The 17,006-nt window shown below is 45.5% G+C and overlaps 1 protein-coding gene across 1 annotated transcript in view; it reads left to right on the forward strand.

Moving 5' to 3' along the window:
* Positions 1 to 17,006, forward strand: part of LOC138666693 (piezo-type mechanosensitive ion channel component 2-like) — a 194,927-nt gene that overhangs the window by 83,080 nt on the left and 94,841 nt on the right. The window contains exons 22-25 of the mRNA XM_069754876.1: positions 5,848 to 5,951; positions 13,742 to 13,810; positions 14,090 to 14,247; positions 15,366 to 15,542. Coding sequence (XP_069610977.1) covers positions 5,848 to 5,951; positions 13,742 to 13,810; positions 14,090 to 14,247; positions 15,366 to 15,542 — 508 coding nt within the window. The remainder of the gene's footprint in view (positions 1 to 5,847; positions 5,952 to 13,741; positions 13,811 to 14,089; positions 14,248 to 15,365; positions 15,543 to 17,006) is intronic.

A 17,006-nucleotide genomic window follows, 5' to 3' on the forward strand; every position in this document is an offset into this window, starting at 1 on the left:
GTATGCATGTTCCGAGTGTGGCAGATAATAGGATGTGTTGCAATACAGAATTCCAGAGGATGGGGGATACTCGGGAGAAGTCTTGGAAATGATTGTTTGACAAACATATGAATGTGGAGAAGAGAAGAAAGAAATCGGCAGATTAGTTTGGAGATATACGGAGGAGTCGGATTATAGATGGCTTTGTAGGTCGGTATCAGCAGTTTGAAATGGATACATTTGGGAATTTGGGACCATAAAGGAATTGGCAGAGGGGAGAAGCAGAGGAGTAGCATGGGTAGAGGTGGATTAGTCTTTCAGCAGAGTTATGGATGGACTGGAGAGGTGCAAGAGTGTAAGCAGGGAGGCCACAGAGGAGGATATTGCATTAGTCAAGGCAGTAGATGATCATGTAATGCATTAACTTTTTAGTAGATTCAGGGTTGAGGAAGGGATGGATTCTGGAAATATTTTTGAGTTAGAGGTGACAGAAGGTGGCAAGAGCTTGGATGTATGGTTTGAAGGACAGGACGGAATCGAGGGTAATGCCAAAGGAGCGGAGAGTTTCATCAATTGTGATAGATAGATAGATAGATAGATAGATAGATAGATAGATAGATAGATAGATAGATAGATCGATCAGATAGGGAGGTTAGATGAGATAGCGGAAAGATGATTAGTTCAGTTTTTTCCACATTGAGTTTTAGAATGCAAGAAGAGAAAAAGGAGGATATGGCTGATAGCCACTCTGAAATTCTGTATAGTAGAGAGGTGACATCTGGGCCAGACAGGTAGATCTCAGTGAAGAGTCATCAGCGTATAGGTGTACTGGAATCCACGGTACTTTATGACTTGTCCCAGGCCAAATGTATATATTCAAAAGAATAGGGGTTCCGGGACAGAAACTTAAGGGGAACCAATTGAGAGTGGGTACGATGAAGAGGTAGCGAGGGAGTGGGAGATGCTAAACGTACATTTAGAAAGGTATGAGGAGATCCAGGAGAGGGCAAAGCCTTTGACGCCAAGGGAAGAGATGATTTGTAGTAGGAGGGAGTGGTTGACTATGTCGCAGGCAGAGGACAGGTCTAGAAAGAGGAGGATAGAGAATTGTCTGTTAGCTTTTGCGGTAGGTTGTTAGTAATTTCGGTCAGGGGAGTTTCAGTGGAGTGATGGGGACAGAAGCCTGATTGTAGGTTGATAAAGAGGGAGTTATATGAGAGTTGGGAGGAAAGTTCAGCATGGACATGCTTCGAGGAGTTTGTAAGTAAACGGGAGCAGCAATGTGAAACAATAGCTGGAAGCAGAGGTCAGGTTTAAGGATGGTTTCTTCAGGCTAGGTGTGATTGTGGCATGTTTGAAGGCAGAAGAGATGGGTTAGAGCCAAGATAAGCGTAGTGATGACTTTGGAGAGGAGGTGGGATATGATGGGGTCAAGTGCACAAGTGGTGAAGTGGTATTTGGAAAGGAGATGAGAAAGCTTTCCTTCAGTGTTGATGGGGCGGAGCAGTGGTCTTTTAAACATAGTGGTTGTGGTGGTTGTGCAATAAAGGCTTTTCTTGTTTGGTCAATCTTATTTTTTTAATATGCTGCTAAGTCTTCTGCAGAGATGAGGGAGGTCGGAGGAATTGGTGATGGGTGGAGGAGGGAGTTAAATATTTTGAATAACTGGGGCTGTGAGATAAGAATGTTTGTGAAGTAGAACTGTTTAGCAGAAGTGAGGGCTGACTTGAATGTGAAAGATGTTTTTTGAATGCTGCAAAGTCTTCTTGAAAGTATGTTTTCTTCCGTCGCTCCGCAACACTGAACAGTTGCCGAAGCTTTTGTGTAAGGTTGCTGTGCCAGGGTTGTCTATTGATTCGTTGTACTGTGCCATGCACAAAAGGGATGACCGAATCAATAGCTGATGTGAGCGTGGTGTTGCAGAAAACGGCGCTGTCTGTGTCATGGAGTGAAGCTATGGAGTACTGCGGTAGAGTCAGAGAGTGTGTTAGTGTCTAGGTCTATAAGATTTCTGTGGGGGTGCGCTAGTTGCTGGACATGGACGGCAGTTGAAAATAACAGCTGATGGTGGTCAGAGAGGGGGAGATGTGAGGTTGTGAGATTAGATAGGGAACAGAGGTAGGTGAAGATAAGATCTAATGTATCTCTATCTGTGTGGGTGGCTGTGGAGGACCACTGAGTAAGACCAAAGGATGAAGCGAGTGACAGGAGTTTGGAGGCTGCAGACTGGCGGATGTAATTGGGGATGTTGAAGACATCCAAGATAATGGTGGGAATGTCAGCAGAGAGAAAGTGTGGAAGCCAGGTGGAGAAGTGGTCAACAAAGGCAGTGGCTGGGCCCAGGGGTCTGAATATGACGGCCACTTGTAGGCTAGAGGGAGAATAAATATGGACAGAGCGCACTTCAAACGAAGGAAGGATAAGGGAGGGTAGAGGTGGGATGTGGTTGAAGGTGCTGTTGTTAGAAAGGAGTAGACCCACTCCACCCCATGTCTATTACCAGGGGGAGGAGTGTGGGTGAATTGAAGGCCATGGTAACACAGCGCAGCAGGTAAGGCCGTGTTGGAGGGAGTCAACGACGTTCCAGGGAGACCCAGGAAGGAAAGACTGTGACAAGTAAAGGATGACATGGGGCTTATTGTAGACGGAACGGGCATTTCAAAGTGCTTCAGAAAAAGGGAGCAGCGGAGTGAGGGTCAAAGGAAAGGGTTTTTGTTACACTCGAAGTGAGAGGACGCCATGCGTGCTGTGCAACACAAGGGGAACATCAGGGAAGATGTACAAGGAAGGCCGTACCGATAGGGAGCAGGGAGAGGGGTCACCTCCTAACATAAACCTGAGTCTTATCCCTGCACTCCCTATTATCTCTAGACAGGTCCTTTACCCGTGTATGATCACGTGCCTAATACAGTGAGACAATAGTCCCACTACTACTGTCATGGTTCACGGGGAGGATACCTTTATCAGCCCCACCACTCACATCAATTTGTCATGCACCGTGGTTGCTTGGTTGCCCCTGGTTCTTTCTGAAGGGGATTTATCTGTATCCCACTTCCCAGCTCCGGTTAGGAACTTACAGCTCTCTGGCGCCCCCTTTACCCTCAGGTCAGACCGGGTACTGCACCTTGGATAATTAGTCACCCAAAAGGCTGCCTTACTTTGTACTGGCTAAGGGGCACACTGTAGCGAGGGCGATATAACTACTCCCACTCAGGCGGGAACAATAATTATCAACGCCGCCAGTCGCTGCAAAGACTCCCAAATGCCCAGGACAAATCCGCTGCCACCAGTTTTGATTTCTTAATTATTAACGAGTCCAGATCCAACCCAGACTAGTACCGTAATTCACTTCAGAGGACATGACCGTACGTTATAGAGCAAGGAAAGACAAGCTAGTAATTTTACATTTTACTCCAAAAAAGGTAGGCAGTGTTTACAGAGATATAAAAAGATATTATAAAGAAGACAAATATCATATGTACCGTACAATTAGAAATAAATAAAATGGGGTTAAAGTTGGAAAGAACACTTACATTTTGTTATGTCATCTTATCTCATGGCTGACCGTGTGCGGTGGGGGAAGGGCGAGCATATATCCAGATGCATCACCCCTGTATAGCAGCTAGACCCCAGACAAAGATACGTGAAGACTGCTGCTTCATTCACTTAGTTCCCAGCCTAGAAGCAAGGCACTCCACCTGTGGTGAGCTCACTTAGAGGCTGAATCCTCCCCTTTTCTTAGAGTTATGGCAACCATTTTTATACCTAGCTCGCTGTATGAATCTCATATATGAAAGACACAATGATCAGGATGTGCACCACGTCAGGGGGATTCTTTTAAGTGTAAACATGGCATAGTTACACGACCCACTTACGTAGAAACCCACTCTTTGCACTCGTTCGGTTTAGCTTCTTTCTTTTCTTTTCAATGTTCTTTTTATTGGTTTCAAAAAGTTGTTACAGGCATAAGTAAAATGCAAATAGCAATCATCAGAGAGACAGCAGTCGGGAAGCATATATAAGGTGCTTGAATCGAATGTAAAACACATTAACAATATTTGAAATGCACAGAAGAAGAACTATTACATCGTAGTGAAAACAAGCGATGACAAATTGTTATGTATGGATATCTAATATTGAGCTAAACATTTAGTAATATACTGTATAATCAAGCATTATTTGCTCTCAGTCTGTAATTGTTGGTCGCCAAAGGGATGTTAATTATAATTACTAAAGTTATAGAGAAGAGAAGAGGTTAGGGGGCTGTAGAGGGGGGGAAGGGAGAAGGGTTCAGAGAGATAAATGGGAGGTAGGCACCTTCTCTTGTATTTGAGCTTTATTTAAGGTAGTCCCTCAAGTATCAGAAGTTTGTCAGACCTATAAAGAACCCATGGGCTCCATACTTCCTTGAACGATGAAACCGTATAATTTACTGAAGCTGCCAATTCAGCCATTCTGTATAATTGGTCGATTTTAAATAATAATTGGGAGTGTGTGGGGACTTTTGTTGATTTCCAATATGTCGGAACTAGAAGTTTGGCAGCCGCTATGATGTTACAAGCTAGGGTAGAGGAACAATGGTGTCAGGCCATATAGGAAGGTTTAAGAGAACCATTTCTGGTGTCAATTTCAGTTTATTTCCTGTTATATCTAGGATGGTCGACTCCACTGAGAACCAAAAATGTTTTATAATGGCATATGACCACCATAAATGTATGTAGTCTCCCGTTCCTTTTTCACATCTCCAACACAAGGCTGAAGCACTTGGTTTCCAGATCCGTATTTGGGTTTGCGAGGTATACCATCTAGATACTATTTTAAAGGAATTATCATGTGTTTTCACACAGCTTGTGGGGCCATGTGAATATTTATAGATATTCAGTACTTGTGATTTATTAAGAGTATAGCCTAAGTCTTTTTCCCAGTTTGTTATATATGCTCTTTTTAGACAAAGGCCTTCGGTTAAAAGAATTTGGCATAAAGTAGAGAGTGTTTTCCGCGGTTTAGATGCTCTGGCACACTGGGTTTCAAAAGTTGTAAGATTTCGGGTTGTGTCCGAGTTGTATTGTATTGACTTCAATGATTCTTTAAGGGTGGAGTACTGTACAAAATTAAGATTCGATAGGCCTGTTAATTTTATAATTTCGGGAAGTGGGAGGAGCACTCCATCTCCAAACAACTGATCTATGGGCGTGTTGGGCCCCTGTTGGTTATTGTGCTCTTTATTTTCTGTATTGATTGTGTGGGTAAGAACGTCTGAAAGCTTAAGCCATGGAGACGAGGGTGGCAATAGTATATTATATGTCTTCGCCCAGATCTTGATGAATGTTTGAATGAGTGGATTAGATTGTGGAGGAGGTGGTCGTTTCTTGACATAAGTTAATAGAAGCGGTCTGATAGGCAAGGATGAGAGCTCATTCTCTACCATTAACCATTGTTTACTTTGTGTGCCTCATAATAAGTCTACTGACCGCACCAGTATTGCAGCATAAAAGTATTTCCTCGCATCAGGTGCACCCATACCGCCATTAGATTTAGACAATACCAGTGTGTGGTAAGTTATTCGTGGTTTGATATTATTCCAAATATATCTGAGGAATAATGAGGTTATTTTGGCTAGATAAGAATCTGGTACATGTATAGGCAGCATTTGAAAGAGATAAACAAACTTGGGTAGTATTAAACTTTTTAATACGTTTTTCCTCCCTGTCCATGATAGGAATTGGTCCCTCCAGGATTGTATGGTCAATTTAACTTGTTGGGTTTAGCTTCTAGCGATTTCAGGGAGTTATAGATCCATAGAACATTTACACCAAATTGTGGACAGTCTCTTGTATATTTTTTTTGATTCATTTCTGATTTCTATAGTTTGGATGCTGATAAACAGAAAAGTTCAAGTCAGAGCACACTGGAAAAAATTGATAACATTACGGAGGATGGCAACACTACTGAGGATGATCCACAGTCTCTTGGTAAGAGCTAATTCTTCATCATTAGACTATTAGGGTTTAAAAAGCCATTTATAATAGTATGTACACAAAATTCAGGTATCTATTTTTTACTGTATTGAATGGAATCTGCAATTTTGTTTATACCATCTTCTGTAAATGTCCCAGTCTACAAGGCCCATGTCTGGTCAAAATACCCACTGAAAATTTGCTGATTCCAGGCGGTTCTGAAGCTCAGACCCCTGTAAGGAGGTGGTGAATACCCTCAGTGCTCCCTCTCTCCTTCATGCTCGTCCCGTACACTTTATGCAGTACCCAGATGGTGTACCTAGATGTTAGCATGTTAATGTTTCGCTGTTGTTCAATAATGCTATGTACCAGTTATGCCTTATGTTATCCACTGTTAAATGTGCTGTGTCTGCCATGTATGATTGTTGTGCTGTGTTTGTTATGCACATACTAGAGGCAGGGACAGAAGGGGTTAATTTAGGGGGCTGGACTTGCAGCCTCAAGGGAGTAGGAAGCTCCTGCTTCCTGTTCAGAGCCCAGGCAGGACAACTTGAAGCAGGGTGTTCACTCCCATCTGGGACAGAGGTGTGCTTGGGACATAAGAAGACCCAGTCTGGGGCATAAGTGGATCCCCGTCTGGGACAGAAGGAGCCCCATCTGCGGTATAAGTGGATCACCGTCTGGGACAGAAGGAATCCCCGGCTGGGGACTTCAAGCTGCCAAGGACTGCCAGACAATGAAACAGGGCACAAGGACTTTGTTGGTGCCCCACCAGAGACTTTGGCTCCGGAGAGCTTGCTGAGAGTCATGGACTTTGCTGATGCAGCAGTTGCTGTGTCTAGGGTCAGAATAGGAATCATTCAACTCTTATTCATTTTTACACCTTTAATATTAAAATACAAGTTGCCACTGTTGGGCCCTATACAATGTGAAGCGTGGTTCATCCGGAGGACGTAGTCCCATTGTGGAGAATAGCTGCAGGACTGAGGTAACCCACTGTGACCTGGGGCTGGGACTAGAACTGTCATTTCATATGCAAGGGGCCGGGGTGCTCCTTGACTGTGACATAGTGGACTTGGCTATGACTACCATCCCGCGCCATCTTGTTACACTTGGCGTAGTTGGTAGGATTGGACCCAGCAGCTCTGAAACCCTAAGACTATCAGAGAGGGATCCAGGGTCTACTTCCCGGTACCTTTCCCCATTGGAACTGGACAAGACACTGACAGTGACATTGAGCCTGAGAGTTGTGATTTCTTGTCAGCCGTGAAATAATTGAAGATGGCAGCTGACAGTGATGTTGAGATGTTGACCGCTGTGAAAGAGACAAAGATGGTGGTTGCTGAAGATTTAAAGATGGCGCCAAACACTACTGAGAAGATGGTGGCTGTTGGCGCGAAAATGAGATGTTGCCACCTTTCGTGGGCATCATGGAGAAGATTTGGCGCCAAAAGGCAGGTAGTTGCGCCCCTCTGTGAAGAAGCTGCCACCCTCCCATTCTGATCAGAAGAAATAGGTGGAGCAGCCGGAAGCAACTCCAGCCACAAACGGGTGGAGCCCAGAAGAGCAAGATGGCATGACAGGAAGAGACACACCATTGCCAAGTGAGTTACCTGTCTGTGTGCAGCAGCCGGTGAGGAAGATCCTCGGGAGCCAGAGCGCCATGGATGCAGAGGACCCTGAGCTAGAAGGAGCAGTCGAGAAAGCGGAAGCGGTGAAAAGAAGGACCGCCACAGCCGTGATCCTGAGTTCATGCGGCCACAATGGTGGACTGTCGCTGCTGGATGCAGTCATAGTGAATGCGACGCTTACCCTCACCCCAGTCCCTGCACCTGTTTTGCCCCAAGGACCAGATGCTGTGGCGGCCACAGTGGTCTTCGACATCGAGGAGAGGCAGGTGCAGGAGGCGCAGTGTGTCCGACGATCACTTGCAACGATTACAGCTCCTGCAGTGAGACAGAGGGCAGAGGTGCCCTTAAAGGAAACGGTCATGACAGTCGGGTCACGGGAGGCTCCATGTTTGCTTTGTTGGCCGTTGCCAAGGGAAAGAAGCCGGATTAGTAAAAATGTGTGTTGTGTCTGATGCACCTAAGGAAAATGTGAAGAGACTGTTCCGCGTCTCTTAAGGGCAAGGAGCCCAGTGTGACACCGGGACTTAGGTGTCAGGTGTGGTCATCACGGTCACCGAGTAAAAGACTGTGTATTGTTTTCCCCCTCTTCCCAGTTTGTTTGCACCCGTTGGTGCACCCCTTGCTAGATCATGAGGCTGAAACCCCACAGGGGTTGGTTACGGTGGACTATGTGGGTGGCTGCTTCAGATCTGGTTTGTGTTACCCCTGGACTGACTGGCCCCATGTTATATGCAGCCCACCACCATCAAAAGCCCGTGGTTCACTAAAAGGAGATAGGGGGAGAGCTCGATCAGGAGTACCCGAGGACCGAGCCGGGTCAGGACTATGAGAACTGTGTTAAGTGGCCATCGAACCAAGTTCCTTGTTTTACCGGTCCTAGAAGGAAGGGGACCAGGATCAGACGGACCCACTTCAAGAGACGAAGTACGTTTTTATGGACTATGATTCCCTTTTGTTTCAGGAGCTGTTATATTTTAGGAGGGAGGGGTGTAAGGAGGTGGCGGATACCCTCGGTGCTCCCTCTCCTTCATGCTGGTCCCGTCCACTTTATGCGGTACCTGGATGGTGTACCTAGATGTTAACATGTTAATGTTTCGCTGTTGTTCAATAATGCTATGTACCAGTTATGCCTTAATGTTATACACTGTTAATTGTGCTGTGTCTGCCATGTATGATTGTTGTGCTGTGTTTGTTATGCACATGCTAGAGGCAGGGACAGAAGGGGTTAATTTAGGGGGCTGGACTTGCAGCCTCAAGGAAGCCTGTTCAGAGCCCAGGCAGGACAACTTGAGGCAGGGTGTTCACTCCCATCTGGGGCAGAGGTGTGCCCCCGCTTGGGACATAAGAAGACCCTGTCTGGGGCATAAGTGGATCCCCATCTGGGACAGAAGGAGCCCCCATCTGGGGCATAAGTGGATCACCATCTGGGACAGAAAGAATACTTCAAGCTGCCAAGGACTTCCAGGCAGTGGAACAGGGCACAAGAACTGTGTTGGTGCCTCACCAGAGACTTTGGCTCCAGAGAGCTTGCTGAGAGTCATGGACTCTGCTGCTGCAGCCATTGCCATGACTAGGGACAGAGTAGGAATCATTCAACTCTTATTCATTTCTACACCTTTAATATTAAAATACAAGTTGCCACTGTTGGGCCCTATACAATGTGAAGCGTGGTTCATCCGGAGGACATAGTCCCATTGTGGAGAACAGCTGCAGGACTGAGGTAACCCACTGTGACCTGGGGCTGAGACTAGAACTGTAATTTCATGTGCAAGGGGCCGGGTGCTCACTGACTGTGACCTAGTGGACTCAGCTATGACTACCACCTCGTGCCACCTTGTTACACCCCCATACTGCCAAATATTTAATGCTCCTAAATATATTACCGTATATACTCGAGTACAAACCGACTCGAGTATAAGCCGACCCCCCTAATTTTGCCACAAAAGACTGGGAAAACTTATTGACTCGAGTATAAGCCTAGGGTGGAAATGCAGCATTTACCGGTGAATTTCAAAAATAAAAATAGATCATTATTTCCCCATAGCTGTGCCATATAGTGCTCTGCACCGTTCATATTTCCCCATAGCTGTGCCCCATACAGTGCTCTGCACCGTTCATTTTGTCCCATAGCTGTGCCCCATACTGTGCTCTGCACCGTTCATTTTGTCCCATAGCTGTGCCCCATACTGTGCTCTGCACCGTTCATTTTGTCCCATAGCTGTGCCCCATACTGTGCTTGGCACCGTTCATTATTGCCCCATATCTGTGCCCCATATACAATGCTCTGCACCGTTCATTTTGTCCCATAGCTCTGCCCCATACAGTGCCCTGCACCGTTCATTATTGTCCCATATCTGTGCCCCATATATGCTCTGCACCGTTCATTATTGCCCCATAGCTGTGCCCCATATATGCTCTGCACCGTTCATTATTGTCCCATATCTGTGCCCCATACTGTGCTCTGCACCGTTCATTTTGTCCCATAGCTGTGCCCCATACTGTGCTCGGCACCGTTCATTATTGCCCCATATCTGTGCCCCATATACAATGCTCTGCACCGTTCATTTTGTCCCATAGCTCTGCCCCATACAGTGCTCTGCACCGTTCATTATTGTCCCATATCTGTGCCCCATATATGCTCTGCACCGTTCATTATTGCCCCATAGCTGTGCCCCATATATGCTCTGCACCGTTCATTATTGTCCCATATCTGTGCCCCATACTGTGCTCTGCACCGTTCATTTTGTCCCATAGCTGTGCCCCATACTGTGCTCGGCACCGTTCATTATTGCCCCATATCTGTGCCCCATATACAATGCTCTGCACCGTTCATTTTGTCCCATAGCTCTGCCCCATATAGTGCTCTGCACCGTTCATTATTGTCCCATATCTGTGCCCCATATATGCTCTGCACCGTTCATTATTGCCCCATATCTGTGCCCCATACATGCTCTGCACCGTTCATTATTGTCCCATATCTGTGCCCCATATAGTGCTCGGCACCGTTCATTATTGCCCCATATCTGTGCCCCATATATGCTCTGCACCGTTCATTTTGTCCCATAGCTCTGCCCCATACTGTGCTCTGCACCGTTCATACTGCCCCATAGCTGTGCCCCATACTGTGCTCGGCACCGTTCATTATTGTCCCATATCTGTGCCCCATATATGCTCTGCACCGTTCATATTGTCCCATAGCTGTGCCCCATACTGTGCTCTGCTCTGCACCGTTCATTTTGTCCCATAGCTGTGCCCCATACAGTGCTCTGCACCGTTCATTTTGTCCCATAGATGCTCCACATAAATCTGTGCCGCTGCTGCTGCTGCAATAAAAAAAAAACACACATACTCACCTCTCTTGCTTGCAGCTTCCAGCGTCCGGTCCCGGCGCCTCCATCTTCCCGGCGTCTCTGCTCTGACTGATCAGGCAGAGGGCGCCGCGCACACTATATGCGTCATCGCGCCCTCTGACCTGAACAGTCAGAGCACAGACGCTGGGAAGATGGAGGCGCCGGGAAGATGGGGCGGCGCCCGGCGGCTGGAACGCGGACAGGTGAATAATAATAATAATAATAATAATAATATAAAATACTTACCTAGTCCCAGCGATCCTGACGCTCACTCTGCCTGTCACAGCTGGTCTTCAGTGCCGCAGCCTCTTCCTCTATCAGCGGTCACCGGCACCGCTGATTAGAGAAATGAATACGCGGCTCCACCCCTATGGGAGGTGGAGCCGCCTATTCATTTTCCTAATGAGCGGTCCCACGTGACCGCTGAAGAGGGGAAGAACTGCAGCACCGAAGACCATGGGACGGCAGGGGGAGCGCCAGGATCGCTGGGACTAGGTAAGTATACCTCAGCGCCCTCTCCCCCTCACCCGCCGACGCTGCCACCCACCTTGACTCGAGTATAAGCCGAGAGGGGCACTTTCAGCCCAAAAATTTGGGCTGAAAATCTCGGCTTATACTCGAGTATATACGGTAATATGTCAAGTCAATAAATATTATATAGTAATGTACAGTCTACTCTATTGGGTTACTAAAGGATCATCTCACTGATACCCGTTTACATTGTCCGACATAACTACATAACTAAATAACTAAACCCACTATTTAAATTGTCCTATCCTAAGGCTATTAACTGGTCATGACTGTTAGTTTATGTATATGCCATTATATGGCCATTACTATATATATATTGTGATGCAGTGACCCCTGTGGCAACTAGGGGGCGCTGTGTGTGCTCCTTGAGATGTGCATGGAGGCATATCTATTGTGATAATCGTGGTGAAACAGTGACTGGCTGTGTTGTGAATGGCCGATATGTGTCGCAGAGGGAGTCTGTGTGGTAAGTCTGATGCAATGTTGTTGTTCTGGGACCTGTGGTCCCTCAAGAGTGTGTATATGTGTGGTGTAGTTGTAAGGGAGACTTACTAGGCTAGTTGTGTGAGATGGGCGGGACAAACTAGCCACACATCCACACTCCCACCCAGGGGAGTGGTTAAGGGTATATAATGTGACCAGGCTGTGGGTCACAGGTTCCTGTGTGGTTCCAGTGTTTGGACCTCAGTGGTGAAGGTCCTGGAAGTATGTGCTGGATTTCCTGGGAGTAGGAATCCTGAAGAGCACATGCTAATGTGTTGGATTTCCTGGGAGTAGGAGTCCTGAATAGCACATGCTGGTGTGTTGGATTTCCTGGGAGTAGGAGTCCTGAATAGCACACTGAACAACCTGTGTTGGATTTCCTGTGAGTAGGAGTCCTGAAGAGCACATGGTGGGGCTTTGGACTTGCTAGTAGCCTGGGGTGTTGGACTGACGTCCTGAATAGCACCTGGACAGGTCATATGCCTGGGGTATTGGACTGACGTCCTGAATAGCACCTGGACAGGTTATATGCCTGGGGTGTTGGACGAGGTCCTGAATAGTACCTGGACAGGTCATATGCCTGGAGTGTTGGATGAGGTCCTGAATAGCACCTGGACACGGTTCATGAGGAGGAGATGCCGGTGTGTTGTATTTCCTGGGAGTAGGAATCCTGAATAGCACACTGGGCAACCTGTGTTGGAAGACCTGGGAGGAGGCTTCCTGAAGAGCACATGCTGGGATGTTGGGAGGTTCTGGGAGTAGTACCGGATCCCTGAATAGCGCACAGTAAGACTCTGTGGTTCTGGATGGTCTATGTTGGGGAAGCTACCGTCTTTCAGTGGGTCAGGACTGACTAAGATATGCCACCCAGGCAAGTTGGTGATCCCTGTGAGGCAGCTTTCCCCAAGGAGTGGACTGACAAGGAGTCAGCAGGTGGAGCAGGAGCTCCAGTCAGGTACCTATACAGACTGTTGGTGCTTGTGATGTTCCATGAACTGTGTGGTCTCCCACGGTGACTGAACCCAGTGAGGTTCGGCGTGTTTAGAGACCGCGACCCAGTGTCATATCCGCTGTATGTGACTTGGGACATTGGGGAAGAGTACGGCGTACAGACACCCATGGTAACTGGGCGAAGTGAGAGGTCCAGCATGTTTAGTGTCTGTGAGACAAAGCCATAAATGAAGTGTTGAAGACAAAGCTGCAAGTTAATATCACCAGTTGGTGCCTGTTGTGTTTGAAGCAGTCATCAAAGCAAAAGGTGGCTACTTTGAAGAACCTAGAATATAAGACATGTTTTCAGTTGTTTCGCAATTTTTTGTTAAGTATATAATTCCACATATGTTAATTCATAGTTTTGATGCCTTCAGTGTGAATGTACAATTTTCATAGTCATGAAAATACAGAAAAATCTTTAAATGAAAAGGTGTGTCCAAACTTTTGGTCTGTACTGTAATATACATATATATATATATATATATATATATATATATATATATATATATATATTAATGGCCAAAGTGATATATACATATATATATAGGGTGGGCCATGTATATGGATACACCTAAATAAAATGGGAATGGTTGGTGATATCAACTTCCTGTTTGTGACACATTAGTATGTGGGAGGGGGAAAACTCCATTTTGGAGTCAGCCATTTTGGGTCCAACTTTATTTTTTCCAATGGGAAGAGGGTCATGTGACACATCAAACTTATTGAGAATTTCAAAAGAGAAACAATGGTGTGCTTGGTTTTAAAGTAACTTTATTCTTTCATGAGTTATTTAAACAATGTTTCTCTTTGTTTGCAGCCATTGACATGTCGCAGAGGTTAACACGTGAGGAGCGGATTGAAATTGTGTTGATGTCTGGGGAACCCAGTACCCGGGTCATTGCAGCACATTTCAATGCAAGACACCCTACACAAGAAAACTGTCACCATTCCCATGTTATTTAGATGTAGCCATATAAATGGCCCACCCAAAAAAGTTTGCCTTATCACTGAACATAATGTTCTGTGTAAACTGAGGGTCCTGTTCCAATTTTTGTTTTGCCCATTCTGCAAATTCAGCGAGCTGATCTGGCATCAGTCGAGCACATGTGCATCATTACCTGGGGATTTAGATTTGTGAAGAAATAAATACTTGTGTCTGTTCCAGATAACAACCCATGGGTGCCCGTGATTGATAAGCTAATGTCCCTGCTGCTCACTCTGCTAAATTTAATACATAATGTCCAAGTGTTCTTGTGGAGATTACTGGAACTGCACATCATCAAGATCGTCTCTCCCATAGTTATCTGGATCACGCTCCAAGAGGTATCAAATGATATTAAATAATGTCCCATAACATGAGTCTTTCATGTCATTTTTACACTCCTCGACAAATGTCTTGGAATTGTAGAAATCACAGGATGGATAGACATTAATGATATGCAAGTTATGAAAAAATTGTAAACAAAAGTTAATAAACATCTTGATATATTCAGTATTGAGTATGAACACCATGTGCAATATTTCCCACACTTACAGCCTTGGCTACTATCAATGAGGTTATTACTGGTTATCTGAGGATAGATCTGCCTCACCGAATGCACTTGGGCACCAAAATCATCAAGATCAGTTCCCTATGCAATTGCCGACCAATATTGTCCCCGATGTGCTCCCTGGGAGACAAGTCTGTAAAGGCTGCAGGCCATGGTGGAAAATTTAGGTCACCCAGGCTGCTCCAAGTAGCGCGAGCAACATGCGGCCTGGCATTGTCATGTCCAAAAAAGGCCCCTGGAACTCTTTGGAGAAATGCCCGTACCATTAGATACATGAAAAAATCAATGTACCAGTGAGCTGCTAGTGTATCTTGAATGAATATTAGAGGGGTGCAGCTGCCTTAAATTATTTCGCTCCACGCCAAAATTCCAGGAGTAGGACCAGTGTGATGTTTCCTTGCAAAGGTCTCTTCATGGTGTTGCTCACGTGGTATACAGACCAATCCTTGACTATCATTGCGTCCAAGTCAAAAGCCGGACTCATTGCTGAAAAGAATAGACTTCCGTTTCAGCCTCCATTGTCTTTTTGCTCACCACGCTAAGTGATAGCATATAGTCAATAGAGCACTTTCACAAGGGAACATCAAACCGGTCCTACCATCTTGCTGCAGAGAAGTTGTCCTGACACAGGAACATGCAGCAATGACTTCCCTCAGCAAGTGACTATGTAGGGATGGCATTGCTGGAAATAGAGACCAACTGGGCATCAGGGAGTGAAGTCATTTGTTAGTTTACTATTGTATTACACCATATGACTGCACATATTCAATAGTTGAGTCTCAAGTCCTGCAGCATGTGTCTGTTCATCCCAGTTACTCTTGAATGTTTTGTTATTACTATTGATAGTGGTGCTTTAATATCCATCTATGTGTTATTATTTTGTGTTCCCAGGTCTCCCTGATGAACTGCCTTTTCTACATGCCCTGGGTGTTTGCACTGCCATACTCACACCTTCGTCCACACGCCTCAAACATCTCCACAGTGTGGTCCTGTGTGATGGTCATCTGCAAAATGATGTATCAGTTGAAGTTTGTCAAACCACTAGAGTATTCTTCTAACTGCACTGAGGTCTGCCTGTTTCTGCTCTCTAATATGTCCTGATTTTATATCTGTACTGTATACATAAAGCTCAACAAAATTACAGAGGTGTTCCCACGAACAATGTTCATTTTAATCAACATGTTAATCAATAGATCTTGGAATAATAATAAGTTCCACAATTTGATGTGTTTTCAAAAATGTGCTGAGATAATCTTATAAATGTGTCCTTGCTGTGTACTGTGTAATGGCCGTGTCTGCGGCACAGGAACATGGTCTGATCATAACACATCTCCTGGGCAGGGGAGGGAGCAAAAGAGTATACAGACAGGACAGCATGGGATCACAACTGATTCTTTCTTTGAGGTAAAACTTTAATTAAAAACAAAATGTTTTGCCTGGCAAGACAACTCCTCTGTGATCCCATGCTGTAATGTCTACATACTGTTTTGCTTCATCGCCTGCCCAGGAGATGTGGTATGATCAGACCATGTTCTTGTATGGTTAGACACAGCCATTACATAGCAAGGGCACATTTATAAGATTATCTCAGCACAGGAACATTTCTTTTAACACAACCAATTACGGAATTTATTTGTATTCCAAGTAGTGATGAGCGAGTATGCTCGTTTCTCGAGTTTCTCTGAGCATGCTCGGGTGGTCTCCATGTATTTCAGCCTAACAAACAAACAGGCATTCCCCACATGTATTCAAGCTGTCTAGCAGCTGCAAATCATGCAGCTGTGTCGACATAAACTAATTCTCCGAGCACGCCGAAATACACGGAGCATGCTCGGAGAAACTCGAGTAATGAGCATACTCGCTCATCACTAACTCCAAGGTCAATTAATTAAAATGTACTTTGTTCTTTGGAAATCTCCTTTTAAGGAAAGGCAACAAGACATCGCCAAAAAACTGAATGATTTTGCAGGTGTTGGCCACAAACAATTACTCTATCCTTACGCTTTCCCACCGATTCCTTTCTAGTTTTGCAGCATCATCCAGCATGACCAGTTTGGTGATGGGTCAGTGATGGTCTGGGGAAGCATAGCTTTCGAGGGTCCATTTGATAGCAAATGGTACCCTAACTATTGTTGGGTACTAGGATAAAATCTTCTGAGCCATGGTCAGACCTCACACTAGTGCAGTCAATCTTTGGTTCCTCCTAATGCCAGGCAGTGCCCTGGCTCATGTGGCCAGAGTGTGTAGGCAGATCCTGGCTTTGATGCCATTGACTGGCCCTCTTTTACCCTAGATCTGAATCCATTTGTGAACCTCTGGGACATTATGTATCAATGCATCTAAAACTACCATGTAGGACCATGCTTGAAAAAGGCTCTGCTAGTTTGAGCCAAAACCTTCCATGAGCTGATTAAAATCTATTTTTACACCATCTGACCTTGCAGTGCTTTCTCCATTTTTGGATTTGTATACAAGAGGTTTTGGTGAACACCTTGAGGGCTTTGTACCCATTTTGCATGAAAAGCACTGCTT

This window comes from Ranitomeya imitator, chromosome 2, assembly GCF_032444005.1.
Source record: "Ranitomeya imitator isolate aRanImi1 chromosome 2, aRanImi1.pri, whole genome shotgun sequence".
NCBI lineage: Eukaryota > Metazoa > Chordata > Amphibia > Anura > Dendrobatidae > Ranitomeya > Ranitomeya imitator.